We start from the raw sequence: 26562 nt of genomic DNA, 5'->3' as shown, positions 1-26562 counted from the left end.
CAGGGCAGCATACAACATAAAAACACATATGACAAAAGTTAAAAAAGATTAAATAGGAAATCCAATAACCTTCAACTGACAATTTAAATCAAATTTAGGATTAAATTAAAATTAACAATTTAAATTAATAATTTAATTTATTCTATTCAGGCCAGGCCGGCTTGCTGAAAAAGCCAACTTTTTAGGGCACACCGGAAAGATTGGAGGTCGGGGATTATGCGAAGCTCCGGGGGCAGCTCATTCCAAAGGGAAGGCGCTCCCACAGAGAAGGCTCTGCCCCTGGGGGTCGCCAGCCGACACTGCCTGGCCGACGGCACCCTGAGGAGGCCAACTGGGTGCTGCATTGGCCTAACTTCAGGACCAGGCCATAAATAGTTTTTTTTTTTTGGGGGGGGGGGTGTCTGCTGTAACTTCAAATTGTTGCTAAGCAATCGGTCGTAAATCAAGGACTATCTGTAAAGGCTTATCGTTTGTACATAATTCACTTTCCAATTCTGTTTTGTGTTGTTAAATTCCAGATTTCTTATTTTACTTTAAAACTTGTTCTTCAAGATACTGTACATATGAAAACGGTTGGAATTCTTTTTCCATTTCTAACAATCTCTGGTGCCCTTGGCTGGATTTCTGAACTAGTGACATTTGTATTCAGATCCTTTTTAAATTGATGTTTTATTGATTTATTTATAGATGAGGAATGGGATTTGGGAGGAAGAAATATTAATCTGTAATCTTATAGGAGGTGAAGAGTTATACTGGTAATGAATGTTGTAAATCACGTATATGTGTATATGTGTATATGTGTATATGTATATATGTATATCTTTTTTATTATATTCTTTCTTTTCTTTTTCCTCATTTTTCCTGGACTTTTTATTTTTATTCTTTCTTTCCGTTCTTTTTTCTTTCCTTAAGTTTAGTTGGCATTAGTTATTATTGTAATTAAACTTAATAAAATTATATTCATGTTCCTCTATATATGTTCATCCAGTAAATGCATTTCATCCCACTTTAGTTTGTGATATTTTTTTAAATGCAACCCAAAGGTATTTAAACAGTTAAATATATATTTAAAAATGCATTCACATGGGCATTTCTAAATGAAATCTCTCTCAACAATTATAAAAACATTAAGATATGTGTTTTGATTGAATCAGAATATTTAGGAACCAAATGTAAGAGATTACCAGGTTGAACCCGAGGATGGGGTCAAATGCACCATCTGTTTGGAGTCATTATGCCCCCATAAGAGACCTATGTTTTGAAGTCCATTGACACTTCTGGTGCCAATTTTCATTGATGTTTAGTAGATCAGATTCTTGAGAATAGATAGCATGAAATACACTTTCAAGTGATTTTGAATTTTTTTCCTGGCTCTTGATTTCCTCTGCCTGACACCAAAAATACCATGAAATAACGTAAGTTATGATCATTGTATAATTTTGAAGATGCAGATCAAACTAGTTCACGCTAGGAAAACCTGTCCCTGCCAAAACATTTTCTCAGGAATACTTAATTTGAATTTGATGGGAATCTTGATGAAGATTATTTCACAACGAATCTCAAGAACCTATGCAAAACAATAAGCTAATGTGCTTTTTACAGGCATGCATTTTAAAATAAATTATTTGCATCTCTCTCTCCCTCCCTCCCTCTCCCCCCCTTTCTCTTTCAACTTAGCTCTCAACACTACTTACCTCTCCATTTGTGTGAAATGTCCACAGTTTTCAATATGGCCACGAGTCAATTGTGGAATCTAGGGGGAGAAAAAGGTACATGTCATGGCCAACTGAAAGTATTTTGCTATTTTGTGAAACAGGAAAGGTTCCTTGACTATGACAAGATATGTCAGTCAGGAACCATGTCATCCCATGTACAATGAGATCTAAAATAAGATGACAAATAACCCCAATTCAGTGGCATTCTTGAGCTTTTCCCTTGTCTCAAGAAATCTAAGCCTATGTATAATAACTAAGGGAGTCACTATTTAGTTCAGTGTTTTTCAACCTTGTCAACTTGAAGATGTCTGGACTTCAACTCCCATAATTCCCCAGCCAGCATTCGCTGGCTGGGGAATTATGGGAGTTGAAGTCCAGACATCTTCAAGTTGACAAGGTTGAGAAACACTGATTTAGTTGATGATTCTTAAACACAAGATCAAAATTAAAATACATGAAATTAAAATAAATGAAACGTTGGGATGACTTTTATGAGAAGAGAAACCAGGAGGTAAAAGGCACTCTCATATCACCCTGGCTTCCACACTGCAAATTTTTAAAAGCACTGAATGATCTTCAAGTCTGTCAATCTCAAAGCAGAGAGAAAGAAAAATCATTGTTTGACCTTGAACTGCTGTAGCAACCCCAGTAACAAGAATTCCTTCAACCACATTCCATGCAATGAAATAGAATAATTTGGTGTAGATAGACATTGTCCTGCCCTCTGATCTATTGTATTTGTTTAATTATGGAAAGGGTAACACATCTGTTACTCACCCAGTTCTCCATGTGCTTGCTCATTTCTGGACTAAGAACCTTGTCTTTTCCAGCAGTAACCATCAGGGCAGGAACTGTGATCTGTGTATTTAGAGATGAATGGAGATTTGAAGCCATATGCAGTGGCGATCAGCAAACTGAGACATATGAACATGTTAACAGCTATATATTAATATATAGACAAAAATTAGGAGCTTTCTGAGATGGGCAGAGCAGAAGAAAGTTGTTGTGGCCCGCCGGCAGCCAATGGAGCTGGCAGCAGAATCGGACAGTGAGGAGGGTGTAGAGAAACATGGGGCAGTCCTGGGGGTTGAGGAAAGCTCAGATGAGGCCTCTACGTCAGAGGCAGAGAGGGAGCTAGACAGCAGTGAGGCAGAGGAACAGCTGGAGCCTGTTCCCAGTGTACGCCTGAGCAGTGCTCCCAGAAGAAAAGAACAATTTAGAAATCAGGGTAGACTTAAGAGTAAAGCCACACCTTGGAGGTGATTGGCCCCTCCCAGAGGAAACAAAAGAGGAACAAATGGGGAGTAGGCTTTTGCAGGAAACAATAAGTTCATTCGGTCATGTCAAGAGAGAAAAATTATGTTTGTAACTATCAGAGACTCTGTACCAAGTTTGGTCTTGCCCTGTGTTTGGAACTAGTTATTTGGCAGCTCGCCAAATGAAATAAGGATCGTATTTGATAAACAATCCTCTGAAAGATGATAAGCCTTGTGGACTGTGAATGAAAGGAATTCAGTCGTGTAAATAAATGCAGTTTTGCCGGGACCAAGACTCCGCTTGTTGCTTGTTATGGAAGCCTGGGTAAGAACAAAACTGAAGTAAAAGGCAGCTGTCAATTTTGAAAAAATAATTGCTCTTGGGAGGCCAAAGTCACTGTAAAGTTGCTCATAAAGATCTAGAAATGAACATTCATGGTTGTAGTGCAAATTCCCCCCCAAAGAGCTATGTTTGCAGCTGAGGTGTCAGCCCTTCAAGGTAGACCAGACAAAGAAACTAAAATGTAGGCCAATCCTATTTGTATTATACAGCTGTAGTAATAGAATATTGCAAGCCTGAATGCACTTCCCTCTTCCTTCCCTTATCTTCATGAGAATGATCCTTTCTGAGACACTTTCTCGGTTTACCTTTTTGCCCAAGCTTAGCTTTCTTTTATCTGACCCTTGTCTTAATATTGGCTCTTGCTTTGACCTTCAAGGCTATTCCCTCTTCCCTCAACAATAGTCTAGGAATCGTGTGGCACTTTAAAACACTACAATGGTATTGAAGAATAAACTTCATTGGACTTGCATCCCATTTTGTCAGATACAGGATCAAAATACCACATCTGATCAGCAGGGCCATAGACATTTTTTAAGATCCTGAGGCTGGAAAATCTGGAAAAACATGGTAACAGTAGAAGGCTATAGAGTAGGGATGTCAAACTCAATTTCATTGGGGGCTGCATCACGGATGTGTTTGAGCTTGGACCCCCCCCCCCCGGATGGGCCATCGCTCGACGTCACTTGTGTCGGGGGTGCCTGTGGTGGCCCAAGCGCTCTGCCAGATAAAACAGGCTTACAAGCTCCATTTTCGCTGGCAGAGGCACTGTGGGCCAGTCCTTTGCTGTTTCCAGGTCAGCCCTGCGGGCCAGATCGAACCACTCCATGGCCGGATCTGGCCTGTGGAGCTTGAGTTTGACACCCCTGCTATAGAGCCTTTGAAAATTTCAGAAGTGATCTGGATCTCACATGAGCACTGCTCCTCTCAGCTATTTTCTTCAAACACCCCCATCTCTTTTCCGGCTGAGGTGTGACTAAAAAAGTAAACTCTGCTTTAATGAGTCAGTAATCCAAAGGTCAGCAAAATTACATGTCAACATACCTAGTGCTGGGTCTGAAAATATGCCTACCATTTCCAATAAAAGATAAAAGCAAGATGGGGTGCTAAAGATCATTCTGTAGAGTCAGATAGCCCCCTCCCTACTTTCTCTTCACAGAACGTTTTATAACTCACCCAACTTCAATGTAGCACCATTTTGTGAATAAGCAAGCCATGGCAATCATTTCCCCATCATGCTGTCAGCATTTCGACTGCACCCACTAATTCAAAATGATTTCCTATCCCTGCAGGAATCCAATACTGTAACTCTTACATGAATGAAGAATGTTTTCGGCAGAAGGCACGGGCACAAAGCAAGCTCAACTCGTCCCCATGACAGCTTCTTGTCATTCCAAACAATAGCTTAATCTTGTAGCTTGACAAAGAGGGATGCTGATGAGATGATTAAGCGTTTGCTAGGTAGAGAACTTACACTGCTTTTATAACTTCAGAATCCACACATCCCTGGCTATTAAGCTGTGCAACTGATAAAAGCAGCTTTCATTCAATTTTATTGTTTTATTTTTTCTTAACCATTTTATATTTTTGCATTTGCATTTTCAACCAAGACTGGATTCAAAGGGAAAATATGATTCAGAGTAAAGAGAGAGTCCAAATAATAGCATCTGATTAAACTGAATGTGGGACTTTCCAGGAAAAGACATGAGCTTTTAATCTTGATTGATGCACAGCCTAGAGTGAGATTGTTAAAAACAGTCTATAACAGCTTTGAAATGTTTTATGGGAAACAGATACACGCTTTTCATTATTGAACATCAGAAAAACGGTAATAGTACAGACAGTGCAACTCAGGATTGGCTGAAGAACAGGACAGTTGGGATTTGAGCTGGGGTGGCAGAGTGGTTAGAATGTGCAGTATTGCAGGCTACTTCTGCTGGCTGCCAGCTGCCTGCAATTTGGCAGTTTGAATCTCACCAGGCTCAAGGCTCACTCAGCTTTCCATCCTTCCGAGGTGGGTAAAATGAGGACCCAGATTGTTGGGGGCAGTTATGCTGACTCTATAAACTGCTTAGAGAGGGCTGTAAAGTACTGTGAAGCAGTATATAAGTCTAATTGCTATTGAATCTTTCAGTTCACATGAAGATTGCTGGGTGACCTGAACCAAGTTTGACATCTAAGAGTTTGGGAAAGAAACATGTAAAGACCCCATCAAAATTACTTCAAGATTCTTAGAATCTTTCAACAGGCAGGCAAGGAGAGTAAATAGAAAGTTATTAAATATTGGTACATGAAATTAAAAGTCTAAGGGCTACTCTACACCACAGTGGAAAGGAGTGCATTGCCTACAGGATGCATTGAAAGAAAAAAAAACCTTGATTGGAATGAACAAATATTTCCCCAATATAAATCACAGAAATATGTATTAATGTCTACCCATTTGTGTGAATAGCTAGGGGCAATATTTGTGTGTGAAAGCAAAAATAAAACAACACAACAGTGTGGGATGGCCAGATCAATTTTTCATTTCAGCCTTGCTCATTTCTGGCGGGAGCTGTTAACTTATGATCCTTCAGAGAAGGTCAATGTAGCTCTTGAACTGAGCCAGATTTTTAGGTATGTCTTTGTAACATTCTTAGCAATAATATGGAACTGATGTGTCATTAACTACCTTCCAATTTTTGTTTTTCCTTCCCAGCCTATAGTATTGCCTTGGGATTTCCTGGAGTTCCCTCATCCATGTATTAACCATATCTGACTCTACTCAATATCAGTCAATGTTGGCCATGATTAACTCTTTCAGGAGGAGGTGATGGGATCTATTTCAGAATTGGAAGGTTTTTGTGGGAAGTTTCTGAACTCTGTGCAATGCAAAATCCCCCCAAAAACCATTATTGGCGTTTCCTTTCTGAAAGCCCAAATCTGCTTAATACTCCCTTCAACCCTCACCTTTCTGCCCTGGGCAGAAGCACCCCAAGACCAGTTTCTTTCCAGGTTTCGATACCAGTTCAGTGGACACCTGAGAGAGGCAGAAAAAGAAAAAAAGCAGGACTTAGCATACATTTTTCTGGGCCACCACCAAACTTCAAGCATCTACTGTCAGTTTATTTCAGTTTCGATTCTCAGCACAGACTCAGATCTGGTTAAGCTCCCACTGGCTGACTTAGTTGCTATGCCTATTCATTGGCTGACCTTGTTACCATGTCTCTCCCAGTCATGAATATTCTAACATCTATGTCAAATGTGGAGTCCTCCCAATACAAGCATGTATAGCTAAGGCAATTTTCCACCACCTCACTCATGGCCAGTAACACTGGAGGGACACATTTGTAGTTTTCTGACACTGGGAGCAAAGAAAACTTTTCTGGGAGCTGCGGCTATTGAGCCGAGGTGGCACAGTGGTTAGAGTGCAGTACTGCAGGCCACTTCAGCTGACTGCTATCTGCAGTTCGGTGGTTCAAATCTCACTGGCTCAAGGTTGACTCAGCCTTCCATCCTTCTGAGGTGGGTGAAATGAGGACCCAGACTATGGGGGGCAATATGCTGACTCTGTAAACCGCTTAGAGAGGGCTGAAAGCCCTATGAAGCGGTATATAAGTCTAACTGCTATTGCTATTGCTATTGCTGCCTGTCAGTTCCCAGCTCTCCTCTCACCTCTCACCCCCCCCCCCCCCAACAGAACTCCAAAATTCTGCATTGCATTAAAAACGCCTGGTTAGGTCGCCTTCCTGCTTCAAGAAAGTGATAGGCAGAGAAGAGAAAAAAAGTCAGGAGCAAAAATAAAGAGGAAGGAGATCTGAAGGTACATTTAAACAAGCATTGTATGCATTTGCATATACAATCAGTTTTAGTTATCCCTTGCATGGATTAAAACCAGCTGGCATTGAAATTTAAAAGACATTGGTTGAAAATAATTTTATGAGAGCTTTTGAGTTCCTGTTTTTTAAATGTCTCTACCATTTCTCTCTCTTCTCCACAGCTCAACAGTTGTAGATCAGGAGCAGGCTGCTCGGGGCTCGCAGGGGTTCAGGAGAACCTCTAGCTAAGATTCTGTGCGGTTTGGACAACCCCCCCAAATCCCACTCCTGGCTGGCGCTGCCCACCCTGCCCCTCCCAGGAGTTCCTACACGCCCCATTTTGGATGCAGGTATGTGCAGGGCACATGTGGAGGCTTGGGGACTGCAAAAAATGGGCCTACTGGACGTTCAGGAAAGCCAGAAACGGGCCTCCAGAGGATCTCTGGAGCCTGAGGAGGCTGTTTTCTCCCTCCCAGAAGCTTGAGGAAAGCTTCCAGAGCCTGGAGAGGGTATAAAGCCCCCCCCCCCCCCCCCGTGGTGCAGGAGGCCGACTGGGCCATGCCCACCATGGCCATGCCCACTATGGCCATGCCCACCCAGCAACCGGACAGAGAACTCCTTGCTAAAAACTTTGAAGCCCACCCCTGTCAGATATCCCCTCTTTTGAGAATGATGCTTTACCAATCCCTATGGTTTGTTCTCAGCAAATATCTAACAGAACGCTGCCTCTTACATAAATTTGCCCATGTATATTCTAGTGGCCACCACCATTCATTGTCTCCAGCAATGAAACTGGCACATCATTGCTTCAGTGTAAATAATATGGGTATTGAGCACATCAATAAAACCAAAATGAACACACCCAAGGCTACATTACCTGAATCCAGATTTTTTAAATTGTTGTACATAGTACTGGAGGACTGGCTCTGGAAGAAGAGAACTTGGAGGTGTATCTTCAGGAAGTCCCGCAAACAGCCCCCCTGCATCACAGAAAAGATTGGAATGAGAAGTACTTCAGTATTGCTGCCTCAGATGTATGATATCAGATGTATATGAGGCCTTAAATCTTAGCTAGAAAGCTCTTTTTCAATAAACCCCTTCACTTTTTTAAACTTCATGCTTAGTATCAACATTTTTCTCTTCCTGAATCGTTTTAACACTATCTGACATTGATTGTTATTATTAGCTTCCATTTCCTTCCCATCTATTTGCCGGGAATTGAGAGGGCCAGATGCCATGATCTTAGTTTTCTTAATGTTGAGTTTCAAGCCAACGTTTGCACTCTCCTTCTTCATCCGCATCAAGAGGCTCTTTAGTTCCTCTTCACTTTCTGCCATTAGAGTGGGATCATCTGCACATCTGAGGCTGTTGATATTTCTCCCGGCAATCTTAATTCCAACTTCTGGCACTGATACAAAGGCACAAAGCCTTCCAGGCAGAGCTGTCCAACGCGCTTGGCTCTTTAGAACAGAGAAAAGGCTTCCCTGCAAAAGGTAGAAGCCAAAATGCAAGTGCCCTCTCCTAGCACTGGATCAGACTGTCTTGCTACCTATTTCAATGCATGAAATACTCTGATTCAGAGTAAAAACCTGAATTGTTAAGACTTTCTAAGGCAGCATCAGTAAAGTAACATTATTTAAATAAGAAGGCACAACTGTGCTCCCTGAAAGGTTTGATTGCAGCACCTAGAACCTGTACAGAAGTCACTGCTAACTGCGATTTTCAATGTGGTAAGAGAAGAATTTTTTAAATAAAGGGTAAAATATGCTCTCGGGTCAAATCCTTGTATCCATGGGTTTCCTGCCTAAGCAGGGGGTTGGACTAGAAGACCTCCAAGGTCCCTTTCAACTGTTATTCTATTCTATTCTATTCTATTCCATTCCATTCCAGGGTGTGGTTTGCCATTACCATCTTCTCAGATGTTTTTCAACTTCCCAGTCTAGTCTATAGTTCTGGATTTCTAGAATTTTCTCATCCCATTTTTTAAAAAATTGAAATTATTAGCAATTAACCTCCATTGATGTGGCAGTTGCAATGTCTTACCTCGCTTCCTAACTCCCGCTGTACTAAGAGAAGGTCCTTCCATTTTATCCTGTAAAGAAAACGTTTTGAATGAAATGTGGCAAAATTGAGAAACCTCAAGGCAGATCAGAGACGGCTGATAACTGAGCCACAAAGAAACATTGAGCCAGTTTTTATTTCAGTGGTTAAACTGATTTTAATCCAGGAAGTCCTTAATTTTGCATTTGGTGTAATATTGTGCCAATTAAATCAAATTTGTGTAATTCATGCAGCATTAGCAGCCAAATAGCATTACCCTTTATATCAAATTCTCCTGAGCTCACTACTACAGCATTATCTTTCTCTTTCTGTCCTGGCCACTTTTTACAGAGGCACAATTGATAACCTTTTAACAAACTGCATCACTGTTTAGTTTGGTGGCAGCAGTGCCTCAGATAGAAAGTCCATCCTGAGAGTAGTAAGGACAACCAAGAAGATTACAGGAAGCTCCCTTCCTGTCATTCATAAGCACATAGCACTTACAAGCACTATGTGCTTAGAACTCAAAGCATTGTTAGAGATCCCACAAACCACACACTTTACTGTCTGTTTCTGTTGCTCCCTTCTGGGAGGAGGCTTTGAAGTATTTCTAGCAGAACTACCAGACTCTATAACAGCTTCCTTTCCTATGCCATCCATCTGGTAAACTTGCAACATTCATTTTTCTTGTATGTACATGTATACATCTGAACTAGACTGTGTTGTTTCTCGGGGTCATATAATATATGTGGGTATAGGCATAATTTTGTATTTATTTATTTAGTTATGTTTATGTAGTGTATATTGGAAGTGGTGACCCTTTGAGAGCTGTATGCAACAAAAATTCATTTTAATGTATGCCGATTAGTGTACATTTAAAGTGACAATAAAGTCATTCTAAGTTTAAGTCATTTGTTGGAAATAAAAAGAGACACGATGCCACCCACATATGCTAAGCCTAGAAATCTGTTTTCAGTTCCCCAACTCCCCAAATTCTCATTTTGTTTCGGAATCGAATCTTGGTTTACCATTTTATTTTGAAGATTAATTTAAAGAATAAAACATTTTGACTGTTGTTTTTGTTTCGAAATGGAGAAACCAATACCTTCAATGTTCTCTTAACCAGAAATATACCAATCATTCTAGGTTGCTCCTCCTTATTCCCATGCTGGACATCTGAAAAATGTATTTCTGGCTATACTTGTGCTAATCTAAGATAAAGAGCGTAATTAGTCCAAAAACATCATTTCCAATATACTTCTTTACAGAACTTTACCATCCAATACCATCTGAGACCCCTTCTTTTCCTTTGGGACAAAACCATTCATGCAAGAGGACTGACCTCCTTCCTGGTAGATCGGATCATAATCTTCAGAGTTCGGATTATATCTTTCTCCAGTTCAGCCTCTGCGACTCCCTGCAGGGTGGGGGGGGGGGAAGGGAAGGTTATTTGAATCGCTCATTGAGGGCATGCAAGGAGTTGAATATTCCTCCCCCCTCCGGCACCCAGCATCCACTATCAAAGACAGTGTTTCTCAATATTGGTGACTTTAAAACACGTGGCTTTCTGCAGTCAGACCCCAGATACCTTTTACCACATGTGGTGGATGTGCAGTAAAGCAAGAGAATATTGGGAGAAAATACAAAACTGGCTGGAAATGATAATCAAACAGAATATTGAGTTGAAACCAGAAACATGTCTCCTAGGTATACTACCAGAGGACTATGATAAAGGGACCTGATATTTAGTTTTACACATGCTGACAGCAGCAAGGATCATATATGCTAAATACTGGAAAAATGTGAATACCCCACCAGAGGAGGCTGCAATCCGAAAATGTTTTGATTGTGCTGAAATGGTTAGATTAACCTTTAAAATTAAAGTTCAAGAAGATACAGAATATTATATGATTTGGAATAAATTCTATGAATGGATAGAAGCAAGAGGTAGGAATTAGAGAAAAGTAAGATCATAAATGCTAGTACTGAAAACAAGAAGGTAAATAATTACAATACTTTAATGTAAGAAGAAACCTAGCTAAAAGCTTTTTTGTTATATTATTACCATTGTTACTATATCATTATTATTGTTATTAGCTTGTACAACAATGCTTAATACTTCCTTTTTTTGGGGGGTGTCTTTTTTATTTGTGAACGGCATACTCTGACAATGCACTGTTTTTCAAAAAAGTGTCTATGAGTAAACTTTATTAAAAAAGAAAAAAAAAACCATGCAGATTTCAGCTCTTAGAATTCTCCAGCCAGATATGTTGGCAGAGAATTCTGGAAGTTGAAGTCCATAGATCTTAAAAGTTGCCAAGGTTGAGAAACATTGATGTATGAAGATCCCATCACTCCTTATCTTCTCCTACCTCCCACCAACTTGACCGCATCCCTGAAAACCTGCACCATTAACTGAAATACCATGGGTGGAATAATGAAAAAAAAATGTTACTCTTCAGTCATTCCCTTTTTCAGGATATACAGTTCTATTCCTCTTTCATCCCCCCTCCCCAATGCTCAGTTGCCACTAAGTCTTTTGAGAAGATTTTGCATCAAAATACTCCTTCCTGGTATGTTTCCACAAACCTTAAATCTGGGAACACTTGTCCGGTACAGTTAGTTATATAAGTGGCTACATTCAGAAAACTTTGTTGTTAGCTACCATCTATGTGCTATGGCAGGATCTAAGTGGCTTTTTTATTTATTATGTCTATGAGCCAAGTAGAGTTTTCATAATTTGGCAGTATATAAACACTGGGTGATAAACAAATAAACCTATAAAACAAATAAGGAGAAGGCATCTATTAAGACCTCAGAAAGAAGAGAAGCACTGTATCACAGCCTAAGACAAAGGCACAACAAGGAAAAAAGAACATTGGGAGGAGGGCAGGTGGAATTGCTATCACATCAAAATACATATAAGGAGGAATATACAAGGACTCCCAATTTAGGGAATAGTTCTGATAACAGGATATATAGGAATCCTGTTGATTGGAAATGCTTGGATTGGAGGATGTCCTGCAAATGTTTTGTCCTTCAACTTCAATAAATCTCAATCACAGCAAGCCCTTTGGATCAAAAGGGTTGAAATCTAACATACCAGATAGGGACAGGGCTGAATTAGGGCTTTCGCTAGTAGTACCAAGAATTTTGAATGGTGCTCAGAAGGAGTTCAATAGCAATAGCAATAGCAATAGCACTTATATACCGCTTCACAGTGCTTTTACAGTCTTCTCTAAGCCGTTTACAGAATGCCCCCAACAATCTGGATCTTCATTTTACCAACCTCGGAAAGATGGAAGACTGAGTCAATCTTGAGAGGGCTGAAAGCCCTATGAAGCGGTATGTAAGCTTAACTGCTATTGCTATTGCTATTGAGCCCGTGGGACTTGAACTGCCAAACTGCTGGCAATCAGCAGTCAGCAGAAGTAGCCTGCAGTACTGCACTCTAACCACTGCACCACCACGGCTCTGCATCACTGTCAAACCTTGCATTCAGATTAAACTGGTTCCAGCCCAACTTCTCCATTTATTTTAGTAGTATCTCCTATAACCTCCCTTGCTTCTGATTGTCCTCAAAGTGCCAGTAGTTAAATTGGAATCAAATCTTAAAGCAAATCAAATCACATGCACTCATAGGTTACAGGTAGTCCTCGACTTGCAGCCACAATTGAATCCAAAATTGCTGTTGTTAAGTGAGACATTTGTTAAGTGAGTTTTGTCCCATTTTATGACCTTTCTTGCCGCAGTTGTTTAATTGGATCACTGCAGTTGTTAGCAAATCTGACTTCTCCATTGATTTTGCTTCTCAGAAGGTTACAAAAGGTGATCAAATCATCCCAGGATGCTGTAACCATCATAAATATGAGTCGGTTGCCAAGCGTCTGAACCTTGATCACATGGCCATAGGGATGCTGCAATGGTCACAAGTGTGAAAAACAAGTCATAAGTCCCTTTTTTCAATGCCACTGTAACTTTGAAGAGTCACTAAACCAGTGGTAGTCAACCTGGTCCTTACCTCCCACTAGTGGGCATTCTAGCTTTCATGGTGTGTGGTAGGGGTTTGCTGTAACTCTGCTTTATAAATTTTATACAGTAAAGTTACTTCACTACTTTATAAATCACCATTACTGTGGAACCAGTGGGCGGTTAGAAAATTTTACTACTAACAGAGGTACAAAAGTGGGCGGTAGGTATAAAAAGGTTGACTACCCCTGCACTAAACGAACTGTGTATGTCGAGGACTACCTCAACATGTTGGCTAGGATCAGGGGTGGGATTCTACCGGTTCGGACGGATTCGGGCGAATCAGTAGCTCTGGCCATCAGCTGGGGCAAACCGGTTCTCTCTGACGATGAAGTGGGCCCGCCCACCTGCCCCTGCGCTTAACTCCCCTATATCTTCTCAGCTGAGTCACGTGGCAGAACGGGCTGCTGTGCCTCAGCTGTTTTCCTCCCCAGCAGTAATGCGGAAGGTACTTTTTCTCAAAACTGAGCAGGCGCAAAGAAGTACGTGATCACCGAACCGGTTGTTAAATTGGCAGGATCCCACCACTGACTAGCATGATAATTGAAAGACTTTGAATCTTTTTATTTTCCTGCATTTTCCCCTCTCCAAATGGATCTAAACCTATCTACGTCAATTTCTCTCCTTTCCCTTGCCCCATTTAAAGCGCAGGGCTGTTTCTATAGCACAAGACTTTGGAGGCCCCTCTCAGCTCCCTTCACTTTTGTGCTGCTGCCATCTGAGAAAAAAAGGCAGCCTCTACCCTTTTGGCAACTGGCTGCCTTTGTTGATTTCTTTTTACCTAATGTAAAGGAAACAAAGAAGAAAAATGTGCATTTTTGAGATACAAATATCTCCATAAAGCATTTCTGAAGTTATATTTTCTTAGGCCCCTGACAATCTCATTAATCATATAAAAAGACTTCATTGTTTTCTATTCTTGATAGAATTTTGGCCTTTGTAAGTGACTCAGAATTTTGCTCAAATTTGTAATTTGGACCTAGAAAAGAAGAATGCATGCACTTATGTCACATTTATGAACAAGTGTTTCTCTCTATCCAAGAGAAGTGAGCTATTTACAGTCATTTTATTTTATTTCTTGAAATATTTAGGAGCCTTGGTGACATAATGGTTAGAATGCAGTACTGCAGGCTAACTCTGCCGACAGCCAGGAGTTCAATTCTGACTGGTTCAAGGTTGACTCAGCCTTCCATCCTTCTGAGATTGGTAAAATGAGGACCCAGATCATTGGGGGCAATATGTTAACTCTGTAAACTGCTTACAGAACTCTGTCTTAAAGCACTAAGAAGCCGTATATAAGTCTAAATGCTAAATGCTGTTAAAGCTCTACTGTAAGGTACCACACAATGTAAGTGCAAGCATCATCTGTGTCAGTTAAATACAACTAGATTTTACTTGCTGCTCCTGGATTCCATTCCAACCCAGCACACCTTCAGAGTATGGGGAGAAGGAGGAGGACAAAGCCGAAATGGGAAATCAAAATATCTGTTTTTTTGTTGAAACACATATAAAAACCAGGCACACCTTTGATTGTTTTGTTATGGCCATCATCTTAAATTTATTTGACTATACTCTCTATACAAATGAGCCCCAAGTCCCAGACAACCTAGGCAAGACCTATACATATTCTACTAATCAAATCTCTGGTTTCACTCCTGACCTTTGGAATAAATTACAATGATGCTTTTCATCTATTTCTATCTCAGCGGTTTACAGGAACTGTGGTGGCGCAGTAGTTAGAATGCAATATTGCAGGCTAATTTTGCTGACTGCCAGCAGTTCGATCCTCAACAGCTCAAGATTGACTCAGCCCTCCATCCTTCCAAGGTTGGTAAAATAAGGACCGAGATTGTTGGGGGCAATATGCTGATTCTCTAAACTGCTTAGAGAGAGCTGTAAAGCACTGTGAAACGGTATATAAGTCTAAGTGCTATTGCTACATATAAGTAAATGTAAAAAATCCTTTTGAAAAGCCAGATTAAATGTGTCACTATCAAATATATTATATAGCAGATTTCAAAAGTTTCCCATCTCTCAGATATTGTTCCTGTAATGGTATTGACTTTGAAACTGCAGCTCATATTTCATTGTACTTTTTTCAGCACGATTTTTATCTGGCCTATTTTAAAATCAAGACCAAGAGGATGCATTTCTGAATTTAGTTAAATTTAACTATCAGACAAAAATCCTAAAATTACAGTGGTGACAGTAAAAATTTTAACCATGGCTATAAAAACAAGTTATTTACTAAGAAAGTAATGAGTTTGAGTTTTTAAATGTTTTACTATATGCAATATTTATCAATAAATCATTTTAAAAATCCATTTAATTTATTTATTAAACTTCTATCTTCTACCAATATTTAAAACAGTACTTGCTCTTTGTTCTTTGGGTTTTTTGGCCATGCACAAAAATGATTATATATGCGTGTGGAATGCTATTCAGAACAGAGTTTGCCCATTGTCCCCAATCCTCCACTTTATTATTATACGATTGGCTTTGAAACCAAATTCTTGGTATATTTTAAAAGAAGCAGAGGGGGGGAAAGCCAATCAGATTCTTCAATAAATAGACTCTGTCAGGAACAAATTTGTAGTCCCTTGTCTCTTTGGGCCGACAGAACCGTCGGCTTGAATTTTCAATTGCTCGAATGCAGCCATATCGTCATTCTCTGATCTCTGACTAATTGAGCCTTCTCTTGCAAAGCTAAATTAGATTACTCTGTAGCCTAGTGGGGCTATGATTCAGCACTCAGCCTTCCTAACTCTGCAAGCTGAATTGCTGATGAGATGTGACTCTAGGATGCAAGTGAGGACTTAGATTGGCTTTCAATATGGATGGCTGGGGAATTCTGGGAGTTGAAGTCCGTACATCTTAAAAGTTGCCAAGGTTGAGAAACATTGATTTAGACTGTTCATCTCCAAGATTTTCCCTTGGCAGTGATTAGCTCTATGAACTAAGGATCACACTCTGCGTTCATGGTCACCATGTTTTCTTTTGTAAACCACAGTGGTGGGTTACGGCTGATGCGCCCTGGTACTGGCATACCAGTGCCTGCTGGGAGCACCAGGTACTGTTCCAGTATGGTGCTCCGGAGGGCCCACCCGCCCGCCCACCCACCCTCTTTACCTGTATTTGACCCAACTGGGCCATTGGTGCACGTGAATGGAGTGTACAGCACCTGTGTGACGCTCTGCCAAGCAGCTGGAGCGTCGCGGACAGTGGGTGTGCATGCATGCACAGCGCACCTGCACATGCTGGATGCCCAACCCCATTACAATGTACCGGTTGCAACGGGATCCGGAACCCACCACTGATAAACCAGTATGGTGGAGGAGTAGGACAGTATATAACTGTCCTACTGTTTTGGGTTGTGATTGGGGAGATCCAAATTCAAATTGTTACTTGACCATTGAGCTCCTTGGGTGACTTGTAGTCCTACCTTATAGTTTTGCCATTGCTGTGAGGATTAAAGTGAAGGAACACACAAAGCTTGCATGTGCACCAATCATGGTGGCGTAGTGGTTAGAATGCAATATTACAGATTGACTCTGTCCATAGCCAGGAATTCGATTCTGACCAGGTCAAGGTTGATTCAGCCTTCCATCCTTCCGAGGTCGGTTAAATAAGATTGTTGGGAGCAATATGCTGACATTTGTAAACTGCTCAGAAAGAGCTATATAGCATTATATAAGTCTAAGTGCTATTGGTATTACTATTGCTAAAGGAATGGCATGATAAAAGTTTAGTAATTAAAAAAAAACCCAGAATTCAACAGAGGAGGGATTCGTGGCATACAGTACTGTAAGTGAATTAATAGTCTGATCTGGAGAAATGAAGTTATTTAATACCACAACCTGTTCTCAACAATGGCCAAAAGCCAATTCACAACCTTCTCTTAACAAATACAGAAGCAAGCAAACCCAGAAAAATTGTATTCACATGTAACATTAAATTGTGATTTTTCTGAAATTATTTTATGGGCAAGCAAGAATTAATATTTTCCAAGAAACTCAATGTTTTGTTAATTTTTATTTTCTGCTTCCATTTTTTTCTGCTGGACTGTGGAAGAAATAGGCAGATTTGATCTATATGCTGATCATAATGAGGAGGGGAGCATGGCAGGAATAAGACATCTATACAATGTAATGTCACATGTATTATCCATTAAAAAAACTGACGTGACAACTCTCACAAGTGTTAGAAAAAGTTTCCTTTATAACTGAAAACAGAGTTTTACCACAATTGATTATAATTTTAAATTGCTTGGGAAACCAGGAGGCTGGAATCAGACTCATGGGCCATCAGCTGCCTATTCTTAGCTAACATTACTAGCACTTCCCCCAAAACAATGAAGTGGCTAGTAGAGTTGGGCAGTCCCTATAGTGCAGTGGTTCTCCATCTTGGCAACGTTCAAGACACATGTATTCAACCTGCTGGCTGGGGAATTCTGGGAGTTGAAGTCCATGTATCTTAAAGTTGCCAAGGTTGAGAAACCCTGCTAAAGAGATTCAAACCTTTCTTAGATGTCAAACAGTGCTGCAACCATACACACACTAACACAAAGAGGAGGAGCATCTGGGAGCCAAGATCCATTTGCATAAGAAAGCCCTAATAAAAACACTCAAGAAAACTTGAGAAGCAACTGGGCAGTTTCAATAATTCAATAGCAATAGCAATAGCAGTAGACTTATATACCGCTTCATAGGGCTTTCAGCCCTCTCTAAGCGGTTTACAGAGAGTCAGCATATTGCCCCCAACAATCTGGGTCCTCATTTTACCCACCTCGGAAGGATGGAAGGCTGAGTCAACCCTGAGCCGGTGAGATTTGAACCGCTGAACTGCTGATCTAGCAGTAGCCTGCAGTGCTGCATTTAACCACTGCGCCACCTTGGCTCTTATCATTTAATTCATCATTTAAATTAAAATAATGAGCACCGAGAAAAATGACAAGGCAATGCACTTTAGTTGTCTGGAAGTTCCTTCTTATCTCATTGTTTAATACAAGGGAAGATGTACCTGATTCACTACGTATGTCCCCATCCCCCCACCCCGAAACCACCAGGATCTCAACTTCAAATTGGAAGGGGAGGAACCCTCTTTCTTTTCCCCAGGAATAGCCAAGTCTGGCACATGGCTTCTGGGACAGGACTGGCCACTTTGTGCTGGAGAAGCAACTTTACAGTGGTGTGCAAAAATTACAATTAGGCAAAAAAAACCAAACAATTTTATGGCAGCCTTGCAAGTTTGGGCTTGAGTTCTCAGGTCTAAATCTCTCTTTTACAATTTGCCAACACACATTCACTGCCAAGAAAAACCTCCAGCCCAGTGTATGAAAAGTTCTAAATTATGCAAAATACAATTGATTAGCAGTTTCAGTAGAGTGCTGTGGGGACAGGGAGTGTTTTAGTCCCCTCCTTCTTTTTCTATAGGGATTCATTTATAGCTGTACCAATAGAATGATAACATTTAAGTCATTCCACTAATTTAGCAATAGCGATACCACTTGGACTTTTATAATGCTTCACAGTACTTTAGAACCCTCTCTAAGCGGTTCAATGGGGAGAGATATAATAATATTTATGTATTACTAAACAAAGCAAATAAATATTAAAACAGCATCATTCCAGAATTCTCAGCCTTGGCCCCATCCTGAAACTTCCATAATTACATGGTAACCACATTAATAGGTTGGATGGCAAATACGTTAGGACAGATTCGTATGACTTTAAAAAAAACAAAACAATTTGTTCAGTAATAAATAAGTACAGAGCTAACCTTGGCAATATAGAAGGGCCTTCTCTGAGGATAATTTTCTATTTCCTACTCTAGCTTACAACTTTGGAATGTCCTACTATTTTGTTAGGTGAATCTCACCATGAGATTTGAGATTATTTGAGATTAGCCAAGGTCAGCTAGATGCTTCTACAGTAGCAATAACACTTAACAATAGCACTTAAGACTTATATACTGCTTCAGTGCTTTACAGCCCTCTCTAGGCGGTTTATAGAGTCAGCATATTGCTCCCCAAAATCTGAGTCCTCAGTTTACTCACCTTGGAAGGATGGAAGGCTGAGTCAACCTTGAGCTAGTGAGATTTGAACTGCTGAACTGCAGCTAACAGTCAGCTGAAATAGTCTGCAGTACCCAGAGGTGGGTTCCTATCGGTTTGGACCGGTTCAGCTGAACCGGTGGTGGTACGCTGGCCTGGATTGCTGGATCCCGTTGCAGAACCAGCAGTGACCCAGGCTGACCAAGCCCCCAAACTGGTTCCCCGGTCGCTACCGTCGCCATCTTTTGTTTGAGTTCTGTGTATGCACAGAACAATTTCCATTGTTCCACTCTAACCACTGCACCACCTCGGCTCTTCTACAGTATACTTCAATATATATAACATATACTTCTACCAATAACTATATGTTAAAACTGGCTGACTGCTATATAGGATATCTGACTAGGGAGACAAAAAGCCTGTAATTTAAGGATTCCCTTGCAGACTCTATTGCTCTTCCTCTGATCATTTGAAATTAAAATTGAAATTTAATAAATTTGTATGCTGCCGTAGGACTCTGGGCGGCTTACAGAAACAAGATAAAAAAAATTAAAAAAATTAAGAATAAAAATACAGTTATTAAAATTACACACCATCCATTCTGTCTAGGTGGGGCTGGACATTGATCAACAGCCCCAGGCTTGCCGGAACAGCCAGGTTTTGGTGGCTTTTCGGAAGGCCGAGAGAGTGGAAAGGGTCCGGATCTCTACGGGTAGGTCATTCCACAGGGCCGGTGCAGCTACAGAGAAGGCCCTCCCCCGGGGGGCTGCCAGCCGGCATTGTCTGGCCAACGGCACCTGGAGGAGGCCCAACCTGTGAGATCTTGTTGGTTGTTGGGAGGTATGTGGCAGGTAGCCAGGTCCTAAACCATGTAGGGCTTTAAAAGTAATGACTAGCACCTTGAAGCGCATTCGGAGACCAATAGGGAGCCAGTGCTGCTCGCGGAGGATGGGTGTAACATGGGTGTATCTAGGTACACCCAGTATCACTCACGCGGCTGCATTCTGGACCAACTGTAGTCTTCGAACACTCTTCAGGGGCAGCCCCATGTAGAGCACATTACAGTAATCCAGCCTTGAGGTGACGAGGGCATGAGTGACCATTCGAAGTGCCTCCCGGTCCAGGTAGGGCCGCAACTGGTGCACCAGGCAAACCTGGGCAAAAGCCCCCCTGGTCACAGCCGACAGATGGTGTTCTAACGTCAGCTGCGGGTCCAGGAAGACACCCAGGTTGCGGACCCTACCTGACCCTATCATGAGTCATAGTCAGATGTTCCATTTCTTATATGTCAGGATCAATCTCAAACTCATTTTCATCATTCTTTAGAAAGGACACAATTAAGATGGGACAATCATAACTACAAATTTGGATTCCAATACAGCCTAAGTCCTCCACCTATGCAGTACTGTTAGGTAAGCTCCCCATTGGGAGAGAGAGTACGTTCAGAGAAGCGTTGTGAGAGTGTTGTTGGAGAACACACAAACCAGCATAGAGAAATACTGCAATTTAAGTAGGCTTTTACTTTTGTGGAAATAGAGGTATCAGAGTCCATCAAACAGTCCAAGTCATACACGGATAAGACAGTCAGTCATCAATGTCTTTCAGTTAAGGGATAATCCAAATAACATAGTCCAGTATCATATAATCAGTTCAGTACTCAAAGTTTGCTAGCAGTTGCAGAATTTATAATAGCTCACGGCACTTTCTAACAGCCAGCTTCCAAAACACTCTGATCAAATCAGCCCCACATCTAACAGAGAGCTAACAGTCATTCTGGCTCCCTCTTATGGCCGATTGAGGAAGAACAGCAACCAATCACATTTGACAGTATGATTTAAAGAAACAGGTATAGCATTGTTACATGATTTATATATTGCCAACATTCCTAACAAGTACAAATTTGTGTCTTATTATAATACTCACTAGCTCTTGGAAGTACAACTGATAATCAAAAACAGGAATGGCTTCCAGCCTTTTCACAATATTGACTCCAGCCTTTGAAGGTGAATAGGGTGTATTTATTCCAGCCACTGCCCTAAAACAACAGCAAGATATTAGGAAGAGGGGATGAAAAGCGAGGGGAGGGTTCTGATTCAAAAGTGCATAAGTCCAGAGAGGCAGCCCTCTATGCCTGACGCTACAACAACAAAAACAATTAATTTAAAAAGTGTTTTGGTACCTTAAATAGAATTAGCTGTCCTACATTAAACATCAATGATAGTTACAGTATTGAAGAATTTTTTGAAAGTTTTACTTTTCCCCTCATATATACATTCACAAATATACATTCTCATAAGTAACTTAATATTTATGTGTTATCTTTTAACATTTATCACAATTCATTTAAAAGTTTAAAAATATCATCGGGTTACTTTCCTGCCACCCATACATCCATCTTACTGCATTTTTTGGAGTATAAGGCTCACTGCAGTATAAGGCGCATCACGATTTCGAAGAGGCAAACAAAAAAATTTTTTTTGCACTCTGCAGACCTCACAAAAATGACCCATTTTTTGTGAAAACGGCCCCAATCCCACCAAAAAAACAGGGCATGAACAGCCTTTAGGAAGTTTGTAGAGTGCTCCTGGGGGCTGGGGGCAAAACTGAGCAAACATTGGCCCGTTTTTCACTCATTTCTGCCCTTCCCAGCCCCCAAGAGCATTCTGAAAGCTTCCTATAGGCCATTTTGGTGAAGGGGGGCGGGATTCTAGGAGGCAAAAAATGCTATATTCAGTGTATAAGACGAACCTAGATTTTCAGCCTCTTTTTTGAGGGGAAAAGGTGCGCCTTATATTCAGAAAAATACGGTATTTTACAACAACCCTACTTCTTCTTCCGTCGCCTTTCCTCCCAACCTCCCTTCTCTACCTTCTTCTTTCCTCCTCTCCTTTCTCTTTTCTTCTTCCCCTCCCTCTCCCCACTCCTCCTCTCTTCTTCTCCTTCCTACCCTCTCTCCTTCTCTTACTATCCCTTCCTTACTTCCTCTCCTTTTCCCTTTCTTCTTTCTCCCTCCTTCTGTTATTCTATTTATTTTTCTTCTTCTTCACTCTGATGGATTTTTGGGGTGGGGTTCAAGTAAATCCGGTTCTATATTTACATAAAAATAGATTCCCTCTTCCACATTTTATTTTCATTGCAAGTGTTTCACATATGTCATCTTTTGACTGTATATTTGTATATTAATACTTTTCTATTTTTCCCTTCCCCTCCTCTTTGTTTAATAGTGTGTTATCTGGGTTACTTAATCTGTAATCTTTTATTCATATTCCTTTTCTAACCAATCATAAAATCGCCCCCATGCCCTGAAGTACATTCCTCTTTATCCTTATTCTCAGTTAACCTGTTCATTTCTGCACAGTCCAGTATTTTCTTTATTATCTTTATTAACAGACAAAATCCCATCAGAAGGAGAAATATGAATTATCACTTTATGTAGTGTATCCAAAGAATTATTTGAGACAGAAGTGGTGGCAGAAAATATATTAATATAATGCTTCCCAACTCAGTGGCTTTCAGTTGTACAGAATGATATTCTAAGAATTACAGTGTTAGGACATCTGGAGCCACCAGGCTGGGAAAGGCAGGGATTAGTGCATTAAAATTTCCATACAATCATTTTTGTGACAAGAGTATTACAGCAAGGCAATATATTAACTAAACATAGTGGGAAGTGTGATGGAGACAAACAGAAGTGAGAGACCCTGCAGATATCTCTATAAGTTCTAAAAGAATAGAGGGAGAGTCAATATGGACAGTGATTAAAATAACTGGACTAGGCTTAGAAGAAAGTCACAGGCTCAAGTCTATTCCCAGTTTCTTGTTGTGGGATGGGAGAGATTGAGGAAAAGAATGTGGTATACTCCACTTTGAGCTCTTGGAAGAATGTTGGGATATAAATCTCTCTCTATATAAATAACTCTGTGTGTGTATGTTCCAGCATAACCTCAAGCAATTTCAATCAAATTTGGTACATAGATGAGTTACTCTCTGGGAAAAATACTGTGGGGGTAAGTCACCTCCCTAACACCACTCAGGGCGCGTGTTCTGTTAAGATGCAGCCTGTTATGCCTTTAAATGGCTTCTACTGTACTGCTGTAAAATGGCTTCTACTGTACAGTGCAGTGGAGTTGCCATGGTAATGGCTTCACAGAACTCCACAAGGGGGTCTCCCTCTGGTAAGGGGGGAATCCAACATTAGAAATTACATTTGGTCTGGACATTTTCCCCCTTTCAACAACTACCTGGGCAACTCCGGGTTATTAGCTAGTCTAACATATAAATCAATTGCAGATGACTATAATTTCCTTGAGTAAAAGTGGAATACAAATATAATAAAATGTTGATTAGGCAAAAAGAAGTAGATAATAGGACCCAATGAAATGGAATTTTAAAAAATACAATGACTGAGAGACAAACCAAAATGACTAGAAATGTATTATTTAGGCAGCTGAATGATGACAAAATCAAAATGGCTCACAAAGTAATGGACAAAGGAGAAGGAAGGTAAAATCTGACAAGTCATTAACAGGAGACTTATGACATTTTTATGGATTCTTCTAATTAAATTTAAAAAGAAATAAAAATGGAACTTGATGGGAAAAAGGGTGAAAGGTAGCAATTAAGGATAATCTACCCACATATTTAATTTTGTTAAGGTTAATATGTACTATATACTGTAAGACATAGCACTGAATTATGTACTGTACTTCTGCTCACAACTCCAGGTGATGAGCACTGTTTGGTGTTTGTTCCATCACTATCATATATATTGCATGCAAATGTCACAGAAAAATTAACTTACTTGACCCGCTCTGGGTAAAAGAGAGCCATATTCCACACTGTGGAACCACCCCAATCATGACCAATGAATGTCGCCTGAACAATGCTCTAGAAAGAAAGAAAAAAGGATAAATTTAGTGTTATCAACAGTGGGATCACTTACCTTCCCTATCGGTTCACAAATGTGAGTGCGAGCGCCTTCTGCGCATGCGCGGTGCTTGCATATTATGTTGGGGCGGGTGGACGGAGCATCCCACAGCCACCGCTATGGGTTCACCTGAACCAGAGAGAACCAGCTGAATATCACCTCTGGTGTTCATGTCTTCGCATAAGCATAGTTCTTTCTTTCTTTCTTTCTTTCTTTCTTTCTTTCTTTCTTTCTTTCTTTCTTTCTTTCTTTCTTTCTTTCTTTCTTTCTTTCCATCTTCTTTTTTCTTGTCATATGTATATAATGTATATTGCCGGCAGCTGCAGCCCATTTATTTATTTATTGGGAAGATGCCCAGCACCCCCTCCCTCCAAATGATAAAGTTAAGCAATATGATATTCAAATTCCTTAATAAATAAACATTTTCAAATTTTCATTTTCATATTTTTAAACAGGATTTCTTGATTGGCCAGGTACAAGATGACAGCCTGTTTATGAGAGGGCCTGCAATAGGATCTCAACATTTCACATATGGACACAGGCCACCAAAGTTTGAGAACTCAGACAATTTACTGTGCCCAGGACTGCAAATTGCAAATACCAGCAGTTTCTGGTTTGTTAAATTGTGATTAATACCTTATAACTTAAAAATTTCAAGATCCTGTTTTAGTTTGTACGAGGGTGAGTTTCTTCGCTTGCCTCATTCCTTTTTTACTAATGTTTTATTATGATCTTTCCTCCCCAGAAGCTGGAACTTTTGACGATATCATAGCAATTTAACCAATGGTTTCAGCCAGACAAAAAGTGTGATATCCCTTACATAAATGGGGAATTAACATTACTTTGGTGCTATATTTCAATGGAAAAGGGAGGACAAAGCACACAGTTCCAGCTATTAAGCTACTATTTACTTCAAGGAAAAAATGCATTTTTAGATTGAGGTTACTAAATAGGATCGCCTTCACACATTCGTTCAGTCACTTAACTTAATGGAAGCAGCCTGTCAAATTACTTTGAAAAAGAAGAAATGAGAGGGGGGAAAAATCTAATTCTGAGCATCAACCCCTCACTTTACTTGAAAGACAATTTTTTGCTTTTAAGCACCATCTGTTTGTACAAGATACGGGCTCATGCTCAGCTATTCTTCCTCCAATCTCTTTCCTTGCTTATTGCAAAAGGAGATGCGTCAAAGTTCCAAAAGTTCATTACTTGCTCAATAAAGACTTTTCTTTAAGAAACTAGGATGAGCCGAAAGTAGTGGTGGGATCCATTTTTTTTTACTACTGCTTCTGTGGGTGTGGCTTGGTGGGCATGGCTTGGTGGGTGTGGCAGGGGAAGGATACTGCAAAATCCCCATTTCCTCCAGATCAGCTGGGACTCGGGAGGCAGAGAATATATGGAGACGGGGCCAGCCAGAGGTTACCGGTTCTCTGAACTACTCAAAATTTGCACTCCTGGTTCTCCAGAACTGGTCAATATCTGCTGAATACAACCTCAGCCAAAAGGTTAAACTCAGCAGCTGCTCAGGATAGAGAGGAATAACCACCCTGTGGATGAAGCTCATTTCAACCATATCCTAGAAACAACAGACTAATAGATTCCCGGCAAATCCATGATTTTCTGAATCCAAATCTTCTCTAGCCCTCTCTGTCCTTATGTATTCTTCCTGCCCATTTGGAAATCGAGGAATACAGCATGTCTGTATACTGTAGAACAGGGGTGCCAAACTCAAGGCCCGGAGCCCGGATCTAAACACCCCATGAGGTGTTTAGATCTGGCCTGTGGGGCCATCCTAGAAACAGTGAAGGACTGGCCTGCAGTGCCTCTGCCAGCGAAAATAAGCTCCTGAGCTCCATTTTCGGCTGCGACGGTCTCCTGCAGGTCTCCTGCAGCCGAAAACAGAGCTCAGGAGTCAGTTTTTGGTGGCAGAGTGCTTAGGCCACCAGGAGTGACATTGAGCTGGCCACGCCCACCTCGGTCTCCTGAGGTCAAACACAACCCCAATGCGACTCTCAATGAAATCGAGTTTGACACCTGCTGTAGAAGCCATGACATGTCAAAATAATTGTCCACCTTCTAGCCCTGACTCTCAGGGACCTAGGATGTAGGGAGGTCATTCAAATCAAGGTACTGCCAGATCCTAACAGCTTGAGATACCAACAACTGAATTTGGGGATTCTATATGCAAAACATGTGATAGGCCACTGTATCACCCACTCTAGTTGAGAGCAGTGAGAAACGTTTAACCTCTCCCAGTGAAGGAAGCTATACAAAATAAATAAATAAATAAATAGATAGATAGATAGATAGATAGATAGATAGATAGATAGATAGATAGATAAATAAATAAATCACAGCCATCAGAAAATACCTCCCCTCTTTGCTTTTAACAAATTAGCATCTTGC

At 40.6% G+C, this 26562-nt stretch overlaps 1 protein-coding gene across 1 annotated transcript in view; it reads right to left on the bottom strand.

Moving 5' to 3' along the window:
* EPHX2 (epoxide hydrolase 2) overlaps window positions 1–26562 on the bottom strand; it is an 80750-nt gene that overhangs the window by 6673 nt on the left and 47515 nt on the right. The window contains exons 11-18 of the mRNA XM_087717433.1: window positions 24031–24116; window positions 21153–21264; window positions 10491–10565; window positions 9152–9200; window positions 7986–8088; window positions 6261–6330; window positions 2493–2573; window positions 1695–1753 (exon numbers count right to left, since the gene is read on the bottom strand). Of these exons, the coding sequence (XP_087573559.1) occupies window positions 1695–1753; window positions 2493–2573; window positions 6261–6330; window positions 7986–8088; window positions 9152–9200; window positions 10491–10565; window positions 21153–21264; window positions 24031–24116 (635 nt within the window). The remainder of the gene's footprint in view (window positions 1–1694; window positions 1754–2492; window positions 2574–6260; window positions 6331–7985; window positions 8089–9151; window positions 9201–10490; window positions 10566–21152; window positions 21265–24030; window positions 24117–26562) is intronic.

This window comes from Thamnophis sirtalis, unplaced genomic scaffold (genome assembly GCF_051295495.1).
Source record: "Thamnophis sirtalis isolate CommonGarterSnake01/CBP01778 unplaced genomic scaffold, rThaSir2_p1.2 scaffold_6, whole genome shotgun sequence".
Classification (NCBI taxonomy): Eukaryota; Metazoa; Chordata; class Lepidosauria; order Squamata; family Natricidae; genus Thamnophis; species Thamnophis sirtalis.
The sequence above is the reverse complement of the archived record's forward strand: the minus strand, read 5'-3'. Positions and strand labels throughout refer to the sequence as shown.